This window comes from Athene cunicularia (genome assembly GCF_003259725.1).
Source record: "Athene cunicularia isolate RWA chromosome 2 unlocalized genomic scaffold, athCun1 chr2_part1, whole genome shotgun sequence".
NCBI lineage: Eukaryota > Metazoa > Chordata > Aves > Strigiformes > Strigidae > Athene > Athene cunicularia.
In genome coordinates this window covers 25,982,002-26,004,066 of record NW_020799095.1, presented here as the reverse complement: position 1 = coordinate 26,004,066, position 22,065 = coordinate 25,982,002, and the positions used below count along the sequence as shown (strand labels likewise).

The following is a 22,065-nucleotide window of genomic DNA, read 5'->3' as shown; positions in this document are numbered from 1 at the left end:
CCCACCCGCTGCTCCATGTACCCACACTGCTAGTGCATCAGCCCTTTTAAATAGATGCTAGATCTGTCAAAGAACCAGGTACAGTTAACTTGCAACCTGAAAGAAATGAAACATATAAAATTGTAGAGATGTCAACATATGGCTAAAATGCAAAGTCATTTCCAACCCAGAAGCTAAAGTAAGAGTACAGCATTTTGCAAGAAAAGTAAGTGTGAAGTATTAAATACTGGAAATTCTTTACCCAGAACATTTCTTTAAATATCCACAGCCTGGATGTGGCATTCAGTGTAAAAGCTCACTGACACAAAGCCCATTACTAATTTGTTTTACAAAGGTGCCAAGCTAAGTGCACCTGTGGATAAATAAGATTTGGATGATTTCCTTAGTAGAAAATGTGAAGTTCACAGCTGGGAAGCCCTATATTCCATTCGGCATAAGCTAAAATATTTATACCATTATCTCAGTATACAGAAAAACAATGACTGCACAGATAAGCCATGCCGTTTCTTTACAACAATAAAATGAGATACATACTTATAATGGCATCCCTGAGATACTACACTTAGCAGCAGTATAGTGAAAAATGATCCTTTCCCTTTTCTTCTGTTCCTTTCACACTGTAATTCCACAGTATACAAACCCCCTATTTAAGTCTCCTAACCTTGATAAGGACTTGATCCCACTCTCATTCAAGTCAATGGAAAAAGATCTCGTAATTAACCTCAAAGACACATGACTGAGGCACTGAGTGACAAAGTTACAGGACAGTATTGTAATAATTTATTTCTGAAAATATTAGGGTTTTTTTCCCTAACAGAGGAGAAAAAAGCTTTTTTTTCTTACAATAGAAAATAGAAACTAGCTTTGTGTAAAGGTCAACAATTTCTGCTGAGAATACACAACACTGAGACAGCCCTCACATCCTTGCCACTCCAGGCATTTGCTGGGGTGGTAGCCACAAGGTACTGTACAGAAGTTACAAATGCATTTATGCTTTCAAAGGGGGAGAGGAAGGAATTTAAAAAAAAGCTATCTTGAGGTTCTGCCAAAGCTGGCATGTCTCCTCTTTCAAATACCTTAAATACAGCCCAGCACAGGAGTTTCTCTCATCACTAGAAGGACTTCAACGGATTTCAAATGCCAAACAAATCTCTTGAATCACTGTGTCAAACCCCAAGGGAAGTATTTGCCAGCAGGAAAAATATGAACAAGAATGCCAAGAGTTAAAAAGTTAAGTCGGACTGATTCAGCATTCAGATCAAACAACTACAGTTTTTCCTAGATTATTAACAAGCGCTCCAAGCGACCGGGGGCTCTGACGCAGACAAGAACATGCACATCACAGGCATTCCAGGAACCCTGGTTTGTCTGCACTGGAACAAAACCTCTGCAAAATATGCGTACCCTCACGATTTAAAAGCATGCCATCTCTCGTTGCCTCTCTGTCTACACACATGCACAAGACTGTTAGGCACAAAATACTTCCTTCATCAAGGTTATGATCAGCATGACTTTTTCCTGAAATTCTTTCAAATCTTTTAGCATCCGTAGTAACATTGTTCTAACAAGTAATATTGCACACAAGAAGAACATCTTTCACAACCTCAACAGACAACCAAAATAATAAAAAACCAAAATAGACACAAGAAGAGACAGCAAGTCTTCTCACCAGCTGCAACTTCAAATACAGATTTTTGCAGATGGTAGAAGGAATACAGTGATGCTTCAAGCAATGGTAACAGGATCTTCTCAGTTCAAACAGAAATGGAAGGGCTTTTTAAACTGAGCATAAAACACGTGAGGAATACTAGCAAAAGACAAAGGACATGTGAACCATACATTTTGGAAAGATGGCAGACAACGTCATGCCACTTTCCTTTTACTTAAAACTGTTTAACAACCAGTTAATAAAAATTGAGACATATGGATAACTGTGTCCAAATGTAGCAGATTAGAAATAGCAATTTTATCCAGTGTAGGTACTTAGGGCAAAAAAATCCCCCATACTTTTTGAATTGCAAGCTCAATGTCTGAAGTTATCCAAAACTGCTAATTTCTGAATCCTCCTTCCAGACAGAACAGCCCTTATCATTAGGCAGGTGGCAGATCATCCTGCAGATATTAAAAGCTGCTTCTCTGGTATCTAGAAATAAATAGTCCCCATAATCAAGTTTTAAACTGGCCTGAGAATTTCTCATGTTGTCAGTGCAAACACCACACCTCCAATGCACAGCTGATTTATTATTGTTGTTGTTGGGGGAGGGGGGAGGCAGGGCAGGGGTGGCAGGTAATAATGGATTTATTACTGTAAAATCTCACAGAAGAAAGTTTTAAGACTTAAAAGGAAGCCAGCTTGAAATATAGCCAATTTCAACAAAAAATAATTCAGGGTAATTTCAGACTCAATATTGACCCAAGACTTCTGGCAAATTTCTTATAGTTTTACAATCATTTCCTATAGTCACCTTTCATTGCTGTTCTGAAGACCTGCACAAGCATTTTGGGGAAGAGAAAAAGAGATGTGACCAGTTCTCTAGAGAAAACCATGAAGATGACCATGACCTTGACTTCATATTGTACATAAGCGATTAAAAAAATTCAGCCAGAAAGTTGCTTGGCACTAGTGTAGTTCCACCACCAATCACTGCTTCCTGCAGTAACAGAAGGTGAAACAGAGTTTGGCATAAGTAGGTGTACATTTAAGAACAGTCTTACCAAAAGTAACTTCTCCTTTGCCAGTCTTGTCAAACAGCTGAAAGGCTACTATGAACAATGCATCTGGAGCACACAGGACTGATTCAAATGCCACAAACTCTTGAAAGGATATCAACCTAAGGGACGAAGGAAAAAGCAAGAGCTATGAAACCACTTGCTTGCACAAAACTGAAATACAATATAACATAGATTATATAAAAAGAAATAAGATCACAACTAAAGCGTGTATAAAATGTTATCAATAGGGATTAAAATTTATCCTAAAAGGTCCTATCACCAGTGCTGGCAAGAAGACCTTTATATTGCTAAATGGAAATGACTTTGTTAACAAGGAACTACTCCTCTCAGCAAGTCACAACAGAATATAAAATAAGCAAAGCACTCAGTGTGGCTACTCACCTCAGCTTTAATGTCTAACTGAACTGCCCCCTGGGGGAGCCTACCTCCCTTTGCTGGCAAGACAGAGAGCCAATAAAGATATGAGTAACTTCCCTTAAGAATCAGTACTTAAGGCTTTTGGAAAGCAAATCCATTCAAGACCTACATGCTGCCAGTCACTTCAGAAGGAACCGATCAGAATGTGTTCATCTGTTTGCTAGCAACTTATTAGTCATCCATCATAGCCCTCCAGTCCTGCGTGTTGAGTCACAAATTTCAAGCAGTAGTCTGCACATTCTTCCTCAGCCCAAGAGCACTTTATTCAAATTCATCATTACAGCTAGGTTCCCAATACTCAAGTGCAGTAGCAGAGCACAGATAAAAGCAAAGGTGCCCTGCCTTAAGTTAGCTAATAAGCAGAAATACGTAATTAGACAACTTGGCACTGTTTCCAGCAGTAGATTTGATACAGCAAAGACTGAGTATTTCTAATTTCTCTGGATCACATCCAAAAGTTCAAATGGAGATCAAACTTCTATTCTTAAAGAGGCAAAGGCCAACCATTCTTCTGGTTTGCTACTTCTTTAATGTCTAGGTTGTACAGTTTAAAATCATCTTTAAATGTGTGGCTGCAGGGCCTGCTGGCAATCTGGGAGGTTTAAGATTGCCTTCTCTCAAGACTGCTTTATGTTAGTGCAGCAAGCACATAGCTTTAATGGGTTCACATGGCAATAGCTGGAGAACAAAGATTTATTTTTGAGAAGCACAAAATTCAGCATAACAAATTACAAGAAACACACACAAAAACAAATTATTTTTTTTAATTAGAAACTAACTGTACCCTTAGGACTTAAGACTCAAAATGACACTGCAGCCGGTTCAATGAAAACTTCCACTCAGTATGCCATAACAGTGAAGAACAAAGTGTTTCAATAGGTTGAAAAAGACATTCATTCCATCAAGTTAAGATGACCCATGACTATACAGCAATTTCCAGTCACCCTGTCTTAAGGGAATTAATTTCAAGCCACACAGAAGTGTGCTTGCTGCACATCAGCAGCCAAACACCCACAGGGTAACAGAAGCGGATTTCCGTGAAGAATACGAGAAGATGAACAAAAGAGGACATTAAAAAAAAAATGCATGGCACAGAGAAGGCCAAAAAGCTGTTCTACTTTACCTCCCTCAATATATATGCACTAAATAAAAGAAAGCATATGTAGAGTCAGAAACAGTCTAATAAATAATTAGCTCTGGGAACTTGCCACCATAGGCTATGTAGTGTGAGAAATAAATAAGAAGAAACCTCCTCAGGTATTCTTAATATTAAACTCACAATTGATGATGCCAGTAAACATATATGTATGCCTTAAGCTTTACTGGCAAAGAAGCCAATGACTTGCTACATATACACATGTTAGCACATGGGTAGGCCAGCAAGTCATTTATTCAAAGTTCCTTAGGAGCAATCAGTACTCCTCACTTTTAAGACAACAGAATACAGATAATCAATCTTTACAGGAAAAAAAAATTCCATCTCTCCTAAGGCAAAAGAAATTTTTAAAAATGAAACATTTTCTTCAATTTTAAACCAATATATCACAACCTACTTAGTTTTGCATTTATGCATATTTATTGTTATTATGTGACTTACAGGTTATAAAAGCTCGTTGTTACCCATTATTATTGATTACATACCTGACAACTTCCACAACAGCAAACAGATACAAAGCACTGAGTTCTTCTGCCCCATAGATTATAAAGCCCACACACAGAAAGAACAAAACAGTGAGCAGGCAACAAGACTCCAGAATAGGTTTAGAATTTAAAATGTAAAGTATCTGCCAACATCATTTTGATAAAGCTGCTTTTTGTGTGAAACAACAACCAGCATATGTCCTTACCAACAGATCCCAACACAGTATGACAGCATAAAAAAGAAATACAGCACCTATCCCAGCAGAACCTCAGCACCACGCTAAGAACATATTTTGCTTTATTAGGACAGGATTTGATGAAAATCCACCTATTAACCTTGCTACAAGATTTTAAACTGGTAGAAGCATTCTTTGTCAGTACATGCAAGTAATAAACCCCCTAATAAGTCAGAGATAGGTGCTTAAAATAACCCCATATCCATTTTTAAAAACAATTATTCATAGTACTAGAAAGATTAAAAATGTACAAATTGTGCTGTTCTAGCCAGACTGTTAAAGAAGAGACATTAATATCTGCTGTGCCAGCTGAATTCAAATTAACCCAATTTTTACATGTTAATTAAACCAGCTATTTTCTTCTTATTGTATTTTTGCTCCCTAAGTAGACTAGCCTGGTAGTGATTCCCAACAGATCTATTCTAACAACAATGACGTATTCATTTACTTCTATTATGACCATACAATACAGTAACTGAGCAGTAATTTTTCACAGTCAATTACACGTGTGATTCTTAATGCTTAAAGATGCTGAAATAATGTGTACTACATAGCCATATGCTCCCTTCTCTATACCGCACACGGGTAGTTGCCTGGGTAACACATTTTCTCTCTGGTTTAGCATCACCCTTTTGGGTTCAGCATAACCCTTCACTGAATATCATTAGGTGTCATTAAACAGCACATATTAACATGGACTTCAATATACTACTTAGGAGTTATTTTATCTACCTAAACAAGCACTCATTTATGTTACAAAGGCAGAGAAAAGCCTAGTGATTTTAACGGCGCAAAGGGAGGAAGCTGAAATGTTTACAAAATCTTACTTCAGTCTTGAAGATACCCTACTTAACTGGTCAAAGTCTTCCCTCACCTTCACATCCTCATTATCGGTGCCAATATTGCATGATTTTTTCAGAAAGGCTGAAATCTTGATAGTTAAAAAAAATACACACACAAGAGCTACCGTCCAAACACAACAACTGGGTATGGTACAGCAAAACTACTATTTACTACTCTCTCCTTCATTCCATGCTTCTACTTTTGGTGCTCACACCCATGGTATCTGTGCACCACATAGACATGGTGCATTCCGACCAGAGAAAGTCTGCATGTACCCATGCAAAAAAAACGAAAGGCATTACCCACTGTAATAATACATACAAATGCAATGATGAAGAGGTCTCTTCAGAAATCAATGCATATGTTTTTACTGTATCAGCAATTTAAACATGATAACATAATGGGACACAAATTGAAGCTACATCTATTATTTTACGCTGCAACCTAGGTAAACTAAGTATAGTGTAAATTGGTGCATTAGAGGATAAATTTATATCCAATAATAATGGAAAATGCTGGCATTTCCAAATGTTATTTTTGAATAGTTTGTCCTTTCTAAAAATAAAGCATACAGTATTTCTCAGTAAAGTGTTAGTTACTACAGTCCAAACAGAGATGTGCAGTAAATACTTATTTTGTTAGGTAGACGCTTAAAGTACAACAAATGACTGAAAAACAGTATGCTACAGTACGCAAGATGAAAAATGCCTGGCCTGTTGCTGATAGGCCTTGAGAAAGCCACTGTATTTTGGGGGAGTTTCTGATCCAGCTCAAGTATTTTTTTAATCTAAAATTAGAAATGAGAAGCTTAAGACCAGGAACCAGTGAAGGCTCTTAAGTCTGCTCATACAAACTACAGCCACACAATACAACACTTCTAAAAAATCTGTGCTATTATTGATTGACTACTTTGAAAGGCTTTTCTGTCCATCGGCAAGAAAAGCATTTACTTTCCTTAAGGAAAACCTTAAAAAGATGCCTCCATAAGAGGACAGAAGGAAAGCCTACCTCCAAATAACCCTGTGCCCTGATTTAAGATGGAGGCAAAACATGCTTCCATGGCAACAGATACTCATTGAATGACAGTCTGCCTTGAGAGGTCTCATACCTTTGTCACACCAACAGCAACTCCTGTAGATGCCCTCAAATCCTTAACCTTTGGCAATGCAGGAATTGTGCTAGAGCTACATGAGAGATCTTGTCCACAGCAACCACCTTGAGATTGTAAGTAAGAGCTACTGTTCTTTACACTTCACACTCAAGATTTCTTCAGCTGTGGGGTAAGCAACTCTTTGCTCATTTATTTGTTCTGCTCATGAGTCAGAAGCTCTTGTGCTGTCTGTCTTTCATCTGTGTCACCTATCCATTTTTGTATTTCTCCCTGATTGCACTTGGTACCTATACCTAACCTCACCAAAATCAGAAGGAATCAAAAAGCATTTTAAAAAGTGCTAGGAACAACCCTGGTGATTCTGGGCTCAGACCCCTAAAGGCTCAGACCCTAAAGAGTGGTCATGCTCACCACTCATGAAGAACAGATACTTCTTCAAAGTAAAACAGGGATCCAAGACAGTGGATAAATGCTTCTAGAAATAGCTTAGCAGTATTTTAGAACCACACTACTTTAAGCCACTAACAGTATAACAAAATTAACTTGTCATTGCTCTTGCAAGCTAGCTTCTATTTTATACTAGAAATAAAGCTAAATTATGGAACAGAGTCTCATGACCTTAAACACATGTAAGTCTCTAAACACTGAGCAGCCTATTAAAAATGAACACTAACAAAAGCAGTTTTGTACTTCACTTTAAAACTAGGAGCTCTGGACTGCCAAGTTGGAAAGAATTCAATAGGAGAAGACCAGCAGGTCCTATTGCCATCCCTAGGAGATTTCATTCCAGGAATCAAAAAACAATTGACCCTTGCTTCGCTTCAGATGATCACTCTTACTTAATAAGAATTACTTTATGCACCACTAGAAGAAGGTACAAATGCCTGGCCACATGGCAAAAAATGCTACAATGCCACATTAGAGCAAGAGGAATGCAAATCACTTCCTGAACTTTCTCCATTCTTCCACATATTCATACAGCAACTAAACAAGAAGACAGCCTGAATACCAGAAGAGACTCTCCAAAGACACGTTAAGAACATGCAGTTCCCTGTCACTACAGAGTCTGGACTGCAAAGCCAGTCCTTACCCACGTCAGAAAGCAGCAATTAGAAGCCTCAGTTCTACACCACAAAACTCCTACAAGATCATGGCAGGTTATGAAATCCCACCTTGTCAACAAGTTCACATCAGCTACAGTTTTACACTTTGCTCTTCCTGACACCAGCTTATTCTTGTGAGGGAGATCCAAATCACAAGATATGGATTATACTCTCAATCTTCTTATTACAAAATGGATTTGAAGCTATGCAATTTGGAAAATGCCATTTTTGCAGACATCGAGCCAAGGGAAGAAATGGGAGAAATGTTTAACATTTTCAGCCAAATGCCATCTGAAGTTACCACTTTCTTGCTGCCATCATGCCAATGTTACCAATATAACCTTTTACAGACCTCTTTTACCAGGGGTAACAATCATCACATTAACTCATCTGCAAGGTTTAATGTGCCCAGCTGCCAGATACATGAGGCTGGCTAAGGAGAAAAGAGAGCACAGAACCTATTACAAAAGTTCTCAGTTACGCATGCATCTGTCCCATAGGAAGCCTGCATTCTCTAGTCATGCTTTATTTATCTCACAGTTTACTCTCTGCAACCACTGATATGAGTCATGCTTGAAGTTTTCTGGTTTCTAAAAATGCCACAACTACAGACTTTAAGTCCACAGCTAATTATTCTAAAGTTTCTCTAAAGGTACTTTAAAGGCAAGGTTCAAAAAATGCATTCATATGGGTGAAAAGCCAGCTTGCCTGGGCAAGTAGCAAAAGCAAAAGCTAGGATTTCATTAAAGAATGGGAGAGGAAGATGGAGGGGTAGCTAATCTTGCCTATTGGCAAAGTCAGCCTTTCAAATGCAAACCATGTGCAACCAACTTTGCTGCTGTCTTCCCAAGATTGCAAAGTGGCTCTCTAAATACCTTAGTTTCTCCTCCTCCCTCTTAAGGAAAAAATAGTGGCAAAAACCTTTAACAGTACTACAGCAAAACAAAGCAGGGGCACTTTTTCTATGATCTCTTCCTACACCATCTAAACTTATTTTAGATTGCTATTTAAATGTGTTTGTGACAGATACATAAAGTAAACAGAGACAGAAAGCCTCAGGGAAGGAAAGAAAAGCAAAAGTTAAGGGGTGCAGCCAACAAATATGAAAGGTTCAAGGAATTAAAAATACACAGTAGGCAGAAAATGGTTTGCTCAGTCAAGTGGTACATACAGCCCAAAACATTGTTTCTACTCTTTCCACTTAAAAGATACTGTATTGCTCTACGTATCTGCAGGCCAAAAAAAGTAAAAGAGAAAACAAAACACAACAAAACTCCACCACTCTTCAAGGATCAGACTGTTTTGGAAGAATGGTTTTGTGGTTTTTAAATGAACAACAGAAAAAGAAAAAAAATAACACAGAAAAACACACTTACCCATCTTTTGTCTGATCCACCACACCTGCAAGGAGCTGTACTGTGCTTGCATTAGGCAAACCATCTCCAATTATCTTCAGGTACCGTGTGACAAAGTCATTAGGGGACATGAAGAATTCGCCATTCTTCTCCACACTTGCATACTGTTAAATGAATGCAATATTTAGTGCGTCAAATACATCTTTCTCCAGACATTTATTACCACCACCCATTGTCTCCAATCAGGAGTAGGCGTATGTTACAGCAGGTAACATTTCTGCACTGAAGAACCTATAGTCTACACCCAAACAGAAAAGAGTAAGAGAATAGTACTCAAGCAGCTGAAGGCTTGGCTTCCCAGCCAGAAGAGTCGTAGATAGATGATTTTTTTTGTTTATCATGTCAACAATTTATCCGTGGTAGTCTAGAAATGCTCCAGTACTGGATGTTTTTTTGAAGTAGAACAAGAAGCACACATGCATTTGCATGTATGTGGCACGTCAGGCCCACTGAAATTCTGACAGCAATGTGACACTCCAGCATATCTTATTTATCTGAAATGACTCTTCTGTGTAGCCATTCTACTTCGGGATAAGAAGGCAGGTTTACACTTGCGAAATGATACTGCAGTGCCAGTGGAGTAAATGATCCCACAAGAGTGTCCGCCTGGGGGTGCTGTTTTGGAGGAACTCCACAGCATCACCATCAGCCAAAGCTGGTCCCTAAGTAAAGCAGAACCTACAGATACTCCTTCTTGGTTGAACTGCTGAATGGAGGTCAGAGAATAACATTTACAGAAAAAGATAACAGAAAACAAGAACTTTGACAGTTCAGCACACTGCAGAAACAAGAAAAGAAGTCCGACACCTTACCAAACACCACTGGCACACATTACCTCCGCTTCATACCATAGTTACCAACATACTACTCCAGAAAACAGCTATCAAAGGGACTCAAGCGTATTTGCTCTCAAGAGAAGCCTCCAGTAACATGTTACATATCAAGGAATAACACTGAAATATTTTGAAGATACTACATAAATAAATAAAATTTTCTTTGCTACCACCCTTACCCTGATTCCTAAGTCATTCCTCAAAGTTTATAGCCTTCATTTTCTGTAGAAGGATAAATTTGAAATCAACCCTAAAAATGTTATTTTAAGGAAAGCAAAAGGATAAGTACAATAATTAAGAGGAAAAGAAATCCCAGGCAACATTTGCAGAAGCACATGTTTGCTTTAAGAAAACCAGTTTGTCTTGGGATAACAAATGTGCACTGAGAACAGGAAAGCAACTGTTAATTTCTTTATTTTAAGGCAAGGTAGGATGATAAACCATTGTTGCAGCTCCCCACAGAGCATTATCCACACTCAAGTAATAAATAAATTAGATGTCTATTGCTATTTCATAGCGTACTTCAAAGACATGTTTTGTTTTACATTGCTATGGCTCTGCTAAGGGAAGGAAACTGCCAGTTTTCATTTCATAGAGCCACACTGGTGCCTGCAGAGTACCGTTATACCTGCTGTAGGCATATAACTCTCAGAGGGATGCCAAAGTGTAACAGTAAGTAGATTATTTTCTTCTAGTGCTATATAAATACAGTCTTCAGGTACAGCAATATCTTCAAGAAAAAAGGCTTCAGAGAAGCAAGCCCAAACAAAACATAACTTGCTTTGGCATCTATATATTGGTTAGCATTTAAGGATTCCTTTTTCAATAGACACTGTTTGTAACACAAGCTTTCTAGCTGATATACTGCAAGGAATTCTGAATTGTATACTTTTATAAGAACTAGCAGATCAATTGATTTCAATGTAATCATTTGCAGGGAGACAGAATCTTTCAGAATCCCAGCCTCAGAAACTTTTAACACAGCTGCTATTGAGAAACAAATCAAATAAGTCAGACAGCCTATGCTTCTATATTTCATTTTTTTCTTCCAGGCTAACCCCCTGCTAGGGCACTCAATAACAGAAAACAGCACAAGGTTTCAGTGTCCCCCTGTTTCTTGTCATTGTGATTTACTCAAGTGTATTTGAAATCCAATCACGTACTCTATACTACATATAGAAAATGACCTTGGAAAATGTCAGCTTGATCACTTTGACTAAAATCTAATCTCTTAGGGGTTATGGTAGAAGACTTAGAAAAAGTAGAGTTACTCTTGGAAATTATCATAACAAAAAGAGAAAAACATCAATTCTATTGGCTTTGGAGGAGAGACATTAAAAAAATGGTTCTTTACAATTGTATTTCTCCCCACTTTGGCAATTATACCCACAGAGAATTTGATATTATACAATAGTACTTAATGGCTTTTTGGTAACTTATTTACATACATTTTACATAGTCAAGTATTAACCAGTTCGACCCCATTTTAAATAAGATTTGCAAACATTTTATTGGGAGTTTGATGCATTAAATATGCTAAAAGTTGATTGTAATCAACTGTATTTAAACTGATAGCTTCATATTTATTTCTACACAGTGGGTACCATTCCTAACTGGTAATCGTTTTTTTTTAATTCTTAACTGAAGTCAAAAGAATGGCTGTCAAGTTATTTTATAAGTGAAGATCCCACAATCTGCAGAAGCAACTGTACCGGCCTCACCACTTACAATTGTCTGAAGCAGCTTAATTAACAATCTGGCCATTGCTTATCTGTAGAGCACAAAACAACATACCACATTCACTCATTCTTCTTCCTTCTCAGTAGTAAGTGGCATGACAATTTCTGTATTATACTGAACAAAACGTTTAGCTTATATTTCATTACTCCACTTCTTTTCAGTGGAAGGGGAAGCAGAAAGGGAAGAAAAAGGAGCTGGAGGTGATGTTTAGTGTGCTCAACCATGACCCATTCAATCCACCACAAGTGAAAGCTGAGGGAGCTACGATCTTCAGAAGCACACGAGAGGTAAGTACCTACAGGCAGACAGGAAACAATTTTCACACTGTTCTCTGCGAACCAACCAACCAACCCTCCCACCACAACTGAATGCCACCTCGTATAGTAGAAGGGACCAGGCTTCTGTCTACTGTGTTTATTCCCTTCCTCAACACTACCATCTTTTCAGGTCAGTGATCTATTCCCTGTCTGCCTTTTCTGCTGCCTTGCTTCTTCTCTTTAAGCATTTACCTCTGAAAATCACACTACCCCATTCTTCTTTAAGTGTTTTTGCCTCCTGACAAATACAAGTTCCAGGATTTCTTAAGTTAAATCCTGGCTTTCTCAGCTGAAAATCTAATTTCAGAGCTATAAATACTGACAGTATATGATAAAACTATAAATACTGGCAATATACATAGTGACACCTACACATGCAGTTATTAATAACTCACAAGGGACAATGGAAAACATGCCAAGAAGTGCACAGAGAGTGGGGCACTATGCTGGAGAGAGGGAAGGTGGAGGGAGGAACTTAGAAAAGTATGAGCTCTCTTAGGCACTCAACCAAAACCTTCATAAAAATAATTCATATACAACAGCTCCCTGTAGCACTGTGGCACCTACCTCATATATATTCTACAGACCCACCAATTTCTGTACACTTTTTTCATACCAGACTACAAAACTATACAGACACTGTACTAATTAATCTTAGGAAGGTTAAGAATAGGTATTTAAATTTAGGAAATGGGTCAAAGAAAGTAAATTTCTAGCAAAATACTAAAGCACACTTCTCTCAACTACACAAGCAAGTACATGAGTCATTTCTTTATTGGCATACTTCTGTAGCAGACCAACACAGAAGGACTTTTAGTTAAATAATAAATATGGCCACCACTTCACAAGGTGATCTTCCCAACACTTCTGCAAATAAGAGAAGCAGAGATAACCCTGAAGGAAGGAAGGATAGGAGAACGAAGTTTACCAAATGGTCTAACAGCAAGGTGTCTACACGAACATTTTACCACGTGTAGGAACAATACTGAAACTCCCACAACACTCTCTGAACAATGTAGGTTTTTTTTCTAAGATAGTAATACTACTTCTGAGTCAATACAATAATCACTCAGGAATGTATCTGACTTCTTGGTGAGCATTGTTCAATTCTCATAATGGTATTTAAGTGTAACATGGTAATAATACAGTGAATGATTAATGGTTGGAAAAACTATCAAGAGTTGTATGCTGCAATAAAGGAGCAAAAGATATGAAAAAAATTAAGCAGAAAGAGTAAAATATTTACTTTATGCATACCTTCAAAAATATTGTTTTCAACTCAGCTGGATCAGCTCTCTTGGTTAGAGCCACCTACAAGTAAATACAATTACATTAATATGCATAATTTATACAAAAGATGTCAAAGTGTCATTTAAAAGGAAGAATTCAAACAATGGAACAAGTGATGAAAATAAATGTTCACCTTAGATAAATTAGGTACTGCTTTAGCTGGCCATGCTTATTTTGCTCATTTCATATTTACACTAAGTTATTTAATATTTTTGTTGCAACTGCTTCCCTTAAGCAAGCCTGCAATTCTTAAACAAGCGCATATTAACAAGTCATAAAGACATTCAAGTATCAATCTTTTCAACATACCTCTCTGCTGGGATTCGACATTATACCATCTTTGCCATATAGATTTTTATACTTCCAGCATCTTTCATCTAAGGATTTCAGAGCACCACATGCAGCCCCCAACTGATAGATGGCAAGAACAAAATACTCACTTATAAACCTGTCCAAAAAAGTAACTCCCTAAATGACTGAATTCCAACATAATTATTTGGTTTATTGGTACTTCAACTCCCTAATTCCAACATTTTAAATGATTTAAACCTACAGTGTAGACCTTTTTGATGAAGTAAATTCAGAAAGCACAGTATCTAGATTTTTCTGCAGATCAGACAACTAGCCAGTTCCAAATAAAATCTAAGTTACATTTACCATCACAAACCCAAAGTAATTAGATTTTTTTTTCTTTCCCAAAACACAGAATTAAAAAATATTCTACATCCACCATGGAGTAAGCCCATCAGTACTTTCCTTGTTGACATACCGTGCCATCTATTTGCTGCTTTTGGCAGTAAGTGGATTCATCCCCTCAGTCTGTGCTTGCTATAGACATTCCCTTTGCTTCTTCAGGATACTTTGATAAAATCTTGCTTGCCAACATAATAACCATCATTTAGTAAGTCAGTTCAGCACATCAATCTATTTCTAATAAAAATAAATTACTTTGTAAGCAAACCTGGATTTTCATGAAACTTGTGAAAACACTTCTGTAATGTGGAATAAAGAACCACAAGGCAAAATGTAAAATCTTACCCTCACCTAAGAATACCCTCACATCAGAAACATTATCAATAAAACATGACTACCTACTTTTTTGACTCTTCAGGGCAATGGTAGGCTATAAGGGCAAATGTGACTGCAAGTGCATTTCTAGTAGCACACTAGACTGCTGCAGAAAATGGTAGGAGTCTATTTAATTCTGTACAACAGCACTATATTATCCCATGTACATTTAATGAAGAATCTTTAGTAAGATTTTCTTCACCCTAAATGGGTCATTTAAAAACTTAAAAAAAAAAAAAAAAAAAGACAAGACACACCCCTTCCCCCCCAAAAAAAACCCAGAGTATTTTAAGAAAAGTTTATGAATAATGTTTCTCATAAAATTTTAGGGTTTTTTTTCAAAGGGAAAAACCACACCTTAAGTTATGCTAGGACTTAACTGACAGGAGTCCACAGCTGGAGTCCCAATTCTGTGTTTGCACAGAAATCCATTTGGAGGAAGTTACAAAAAATCAAAGTGTAATTGTGCAGCTGGGAACCTAAAAATGTGTATTTTCTAAAGTACAAGATGTCCTAAATGTAATCACTGTGTAGTAAGCAGAGATTTAATTTAACCCCATTTGTAAAAACCTGGTACTCTAGAGCAACTGGGAACTTTGTGGAAAAAAACCCCAACATTTCTATACTGCTGAAATCCAGAATCTTGTCACTATACAGACAAAAAGACAATTCACACACCTACAGCCATTAAAAATAAATAATCTGACTTAAAGTTTAAATTTTATACTGTCCCAGAAATCTAAGCCTAAAGAAACCAGGGACAAAAAGAACAAAGGAAAAGGGCACGTACTTATAGCTGAACTTACACTCTTTTTCCCTTGGTTTCACTGACAGTAACAATCTTGAGAAACTTGGGAGACATAATGTTCTCGCAGCCCAGCTGCCATTTTTCAGTCCCTTTTTGATTATGGGGGGATTTGGGTGGCTTTTCTACAGCAAGTTTCTTTCAAACCATACACTGAAAGAAAGGCTGAAGCTGGTCAAGTCAATGAATGCATAATAGCACTGCAGACCGCAGCCCAAGCAGTGGCTGCAGACCACAGCTTTCCTCCATTTCCTACAGTCTACTTCCACATTCTTCCAATTCCCAGGAAACAGGAGAGAAAAGAAATGGTTAGCACTGCATTAATTGGTTTGTCCATGTGTCATCCACCAATCTCCATTTTGAAAGATCTATTTGATCCCAATTAAGGAAAAGAGCCTCTATTATGTTATGTTACAGCCACACCAGTGCTAAGAGAAGTATTTCATTCAGCTTTCATCCATCTCCTGCTGTGGGCAAAGCTGAAGCTGCACATACAGACACAAGAACCGATCCTGATGACAGGCGTTACTAGTGATTCCCCTTCTCAAAAAGGTCAAAATATCACTTTCAATACCATTCTGAAAATTGTTCCCAGTTATGTTAGCAGTTGAAGCTGGGCTAAGTAACCTGATGCCAACAAGACAGCAAAGCCAATGGGTAGCACACCAGATGAAAAATGACCCACAGACACAAGCTGCTTTTCCTTCAGTCAACTCAGGCAATACTTACTTTCATATAACTGGGCTTAAGTGATGTGTTTTGTAACTGGAAAGACTTCTCCATTTTACTTTATCTTCTCTCCATAAAGGCAAAAAAGCCTGAGATAAAGCCTGAGATAAAACCAGCTACGAGCTGGTATGTATGACAGCTCTCTAGTTGCATGAGGAGGCATTTGATAAAGCAGATCTGAGGGAAATAATGTCTGTTACTACTCTTTACAAAGAAATGCTTTGTAACAGACACTAACACTTAAAAAAACCAGTAACTTTTATTAAGTAAGGTTCAGTGAAGAAAGCTCTCCAACAAACATTTATTTTCAAAAAAACAGGAGGCAACAGGGAGTACAGAAACTAAAGTGCAGGATTATAATAAAGTCAAGACATGCTACAGAAAAGACTGGGATAACGTACGGAAAACATCAGCACGGATTTTCATTCCTAAAGTACGTACTTGAAAGTTTCAGCCAACAGACTATGTGTATATGTACATTGTAATGTATATGAAGAAACAGCCATCACAGGCAATGTAAGAATTGAATTTTAAAATGCCAAATCCCTCCCATTAGCAATAATGTTCAGCAAAGGGAGACAGAGGCTGAACAGGGAAAGGGGAAGCTCTGTAAGGGAGGGACAGTAACACGTGGGTTGATCTGCACGCTAGAGCTGTTCATGTCCTTAGACTCCCTTGCACCTTGATCTAAATTTCAGCCCATTTTCTCCAATGGAGCTCTTTTTTCCATGTTGACTTTTGCCCAATTTACACTGACATGCATTTTCAGTCTCACTTTCACTCTCAACAACAAATGCAAACAGACACTTCCCAGAAAAATATAACTGTGTAACAATGCAAGAAAACAAAATCCACTGGGATTCATAGAATATTACATTTCCAATCTACTCTATTAATATATTTGTCATATACAAGGCAGAAGGAACAGGTTATCAGATGGTATATGATAACAAAAGATACAAAAAGACTAATAAAGTAGTGAGTATGCTCCACAGAATAAAGAATAACAACAACATGGATGGGAAAGAGAGAAAAGGGGCAGTAGGAAAATAAGAATTAATGCTAATATAGCATTAATCTAATGGCAAATATAAAATGTCGGACCTTCTCACCTTTATGGCAAAGATCACTTTAGTAGCCACGGTTTGGATAGAGTAGAAAGATGACAGGGATTCAGGAATACTTGAGAATTGCTACAATATGCAAGAAAGTTTACTGGGACAACAGCAACAACCAAAGACTGAGAGATAAACATTTCTCACATTGTTTCTTCCCCACAGTTTAAGCTGAACAGAGCTCAAGAGCAAAGGAGAGAGTTGATGGAGGTAAAGATGTCCCCCCCTCTACCTCATTATCCTTAAAAACTCCTGAAACTGAGCAGGTAAGAAGCGGGAGAGCAGCCCCTCTCCAAGCAGAGAGTCGGAGCTGTGGCGGAGCTGCCAAGCTTCCTGGGACTGGTGAGTTTACTCTACTTAATTCTAGAGACCACCACGTACAGGCACATACAACAGGGAGAAGATGTTTGATGAAAGGCCTAACAAGGGATCACAAACTCCAGTAGTTTCATGTTGCAATTAAGGTTATTTTTTAAAAGTTCTTCCATTCTTAAATACAACTAAAGAATGCAATGTATTTGGCACCACTAAAAGACCTAAAATCAAGATTGAAACCTCATATCTTCTAAAAGTATTCTTTAGTTTCATCACAAGTTATTCAGTCCACCTGTAAATCTCAACACATGTGGGCCAGTTTATGTAAGAGGTCAGATTAGATCATCGTTAATATTTTCTTTCTGGCTAAATATATATACACTCAAAACGTGCAACTCCAGAGGAGATCAAAACAGGGTTTGACCTTACATTCTTGTTTAAATGAGTGACTGAAATATTGGAAACCAGTTAACCTGCAGTTACTGGCCAAGTTTGAATTCAAACCAGAAATCTATTAATACTGGATAAGTATTACGCTAAAACACAAAAGTTTGTATTTTAATAAACTAATTTGCTTACTTAGATGAGAATCACCCTTCTACCATATTTGCACTAATACTATCACAAGTATACACAATCATTCTTCTAACCTAGCAACTCCCCTTGGTCATTTTCCATCATCACACGCACCATCATGTTACAACAGTGTTCTGCATCAACATCTGCCCAGGGCACTGCCTCCTGTTTCAGCTGTCCCAAAAAACGTTTTTCATGAGCCCAACATGCTTCAGCTTATTCTCGCCTCAGTAAAAGCACTGCCATTCCTTCTGCATGACAGAATACAAGAACTCAACTGTGATCTGTAATGGGAAGCAAACTGCGCAGAACTCATCATCACGGGGAAGTTTGCAAGCAAGATGTGGACCAGCTCACCAAGTAGGGAACCAGACAACTGCAAGCAGATCTGGTACAGAATGTAGTTCAAAAAGACTTTTCACTAGAGTTTCCTAACTGTAAGCTGAGTATTTCTCCTAGGAAAATATAATCAGATGGCATTTGGCATACCTGCCCAAAGGCTTAGGGTAAGAAGTACTGTAAGAGAAGCTGATAACTGCTAAACAGGTACATTCAGTCAGATCAATCTGAGCACAGTCAACCTTGAGATAAACACATTTATTTTCTAAAACAGTTCTCATCCTCAGAGTCGAACACTACATTTTGCAAAAGTGTAACCTTACACTAAGGAGCAGTTACTGCATTCCTTAATCTAATAACCCTATCTAAGATAAGAAAAAGAAAATTTATTAACAATGATCAACAAAATCTCAAATCCTACAGGCTGATCCAGTATACAGTACTACAGAATAAACACTACTGAAACTAACTAGTTGTGTTGAGTCTACCCCACACAATGGTGAAGAAGAACAAAATTTGCTAGCTAACAGAGACCACAAATCTCAAGCAAAATTATTTGCATCCATCTTCACTCTGTCACAATTACAAATCTCTGGGAAATTCCCAGTCCTGTTTCTGCACCATGGTAAGTGGAAGCCTCGCTTCCCCCAAGTGCATCAAAGCAAACAGACCTACTTTATTGGGCAATTACCTGCTAGCTTTGATCCTGCTTTCAAAGTCCCAAAGCAAATGCAGCTGGCTTGTTCATAAGATGGTTCTTACACAAGCAGATTCCCAATAAATGATAGCATTTTTGCATGCAAACTGATTGGGGACCAACATACGGTTATCAGTTACATACAGGAAAACACTTTCCCAGTTTGTCCCATGCTTCCAAGTAAGTATAGAAACCAAGTGGGAGTAGTATGTATCTTAAGGAAAAGTGCTGCAAGGATTTCCTAGAAAGCTAATTAATGTTCTGTCATTCCTGCAGCAAAACATGACACAGTACACTACAATGAGAAACTGGATCTAAAAAACAATTCTTTGAGAAAAACAGGAATTTCTCTTTCACCTTTCACGTTGCTATCAGAAGAAGCTCAGCTCTCCAATCACTTTCCCCACCTTTCTATCATAAAGTGCTAAAGTACTGTTGCTCCACCTTCTTCCTCAAAGTAACATTCTCTATTGTTTCATAGATCCTCTATAACACATTTTTAATCAGATGATCTTCAGGACTGTGATCCAAAGGTACACAAGCAAGTTACTTTGCTATGGCCATTATGTAATATTAATATATCTCAATGTATCTCAGCAAACCAGAGCTCACTTGGAAGAAATGCAATAATTATATGTAAGATATATTAGGCGTTCTTCAATAAAAAAGTTTATTTCCAAATGAATTACTAACAAAATTGTCAAATGACATTTCCATCAACTCATGGGTATTTTTCAAAAATATCCCCTCCTTCTTACCACAGATGGATGGGATAATAGATGCTAAGATGCTAACAGTGTTACCTGACTCTCCTTTGTGCTTCCTTACACCTTTCAGAAATGGAGGTATATCTAAGCATTATAAATGTCAACCTGCTAAAACATATTTGGTGGCTACCTCAGCACAACTGACTTTCCCTTTTGATTCTCCCAGGAGGGTTTGTTCTGTTACAACAGTGCTACCGTACAACCAGTGCATTGACCATAAACTCAAGACATCAATGGCCTCACATTCATCTTCCAAAAGCAGTCATCCCAGTGCTAGCAATTTATCTTCTAGAGCTAAACTTCAGGCTTACATCTGGCAGGAAAATAGTCATCTCACCCAAGGAAGCAAAGGATAGAAAAATTCTCCAGTGTAACAGCAAGATCAAAAGTAGTTTCCTGGAGGAAGCAGAAAATTAGATACCTGTTATCACTCAAAAATTGTCAGGGAGAAGTGCCAGACTATTAGAGCAGCATGTATTTTACCTGGCATCCACTGTTATTAGCATAAAATATGTATTTGGACCAGGATTAAGCAATGGATAAGCCACAATTAAGACAGAAGGCCATTTAACACCACGGTTCTCACAAGGTGGCACCTTCAAGAAGGTCATTTCACAGCTATGAAGAGCACCAGTGAGCTCTGGGAGAACCATCCCTGAATGTGACATACAAGCTACTAATGAATCTCCCCAAGGTCCCCATGCTCATGGTGCTTAAGACACTGACATTGCATGTCAATGCAATGGAGGTTATACTGTGACACAAAGGTCCCAGTGAGCGAGCAGGATTATTTCCAGCAATAAACAAAAAACTACTGCCCTTTGAAGAAAGTAAATCTGGAGCAGTGCCATATAGGGGTAATAGGGGTATCATAACAGAATGATCTGCTCTTAGATAACTATTAATTCTGTGCTAAGGAAAAAAAAAATTATACAGATGTGCAATCAGTGCCTATAAACTTGTGGAAAGCTCTGTCTCAAGTTGTTGCTAGAGTAACTGTTATTTGTGACTTCAGGCTTGTGAATGAGCAAGTGAAAGAAATATGCTGGAGAAAAGTTCCTATACATTACATGTCTTGACTAATAATTGCATGACAGGAATTATGTAGGAAGAACTGACAGGTAAATCTATTTTGTTTCAGTGTTGTGTTTTCTTCTTTGAACACAGAAGTTCACTTTTCAAGATCCTATTTATAATCAAATCCATCTATTCAACTCTATTCAAAATGCTACACCTCAGCAGTTCAGAGAACTGGGAAGGGTGTGGGAGTGGGCATGAATCCCTATGTGTGCATGGATCCAATTCTACAACCTTAAAAAGAACAAAAGACAACTGCACAATGGAAACAGCATCACACACACACAAAGCAAACATTAAAGGTTGTAAATGATGAGACACAAAGAAAATCTTAAGTCCTGTGGTCAGAATCCTTCCTCATAGCTAACAAAAGTAACAGCAGCATTTCAACACGGGCAAACAATAACACTGTGCTACTTGAAGCAATAAGCAAAAAACATCAGTTCTTTTTTTCTTTTATTTTTTGTCTGTACAGTACTCAGCACAGTGGAGTACTGGGTCATGGGGACCATGCCCATGCTCTGTGAAAGCTGGAAGAGTCACAGTAACTACCTACCTTTCCCAAATAAACATGCTAGTCAACCTCTGATGATGGAAAACCTGGACTTTCAAATAATAAAATATCTCTCTTCCCTTTAAAGATTCTTGCCTGTGATCTCACAATACATATGCCAAAGTATGAGTTTGCAAACAAGCCCTCTTTTGCCTGCAAGCAACGGTATCAACGTTTGTCCGACTCCCATATGGGTTTTGGTTTAAAATTATTAGATCATCTCCCTGAAGACAGGGCAATTGCAAAGTAAAGGCAGTTTAAGATTTTCTTTTAGAATTCTAATCTTCAGTATTAGCAATAAACAAATAGTTGGTGCTCAAATATTAGCAGATTACACAGTTGCCA

The 22,065-nt window shown here is 37.9% G+C and overlaps 1 protein-coding gene across 2 annotated transcripts in view; it reads right to left on the bottom strand.

Moving 5' to 3' along the window:
• SLC25A13 (solute carrier family 25 member 13) overlaps positions 1–22,065 on the bottom strand; it is a 98,062-nt gene that overhangs the window by 64,099 nt on the left and 11,898 nt on the right. The window contains exons 1-4 of one of the 2 annotated variants that reach the window (XM_026842112.1): positions 20,402–20,437; positions 13,647–13,700; positions 9,461–9,603; positions 2,716–2,831 (exon numbers count right to left, since the gene is read on the bottom strand). In XM_026842112.1, the coding sequence (XP_026697913.1) occupies positions 2,716–2,831; positions 9,461–9,603; positions 13,647–13,700; positions 20,402–20,422 (334 nt within the window). In that variant the 5' untranslated portion in view covers positions 20,423–20,437. Of the gene's footprint in view, positions 1–2,715; positions 2,832–9,460; positions 9,604–13,646; positions 13,701–20,401; positions 20,438–22,065 lie in introns of those variants that run through there. The other variant, XM_026842113.1, reaches the window with a different exon arrangement.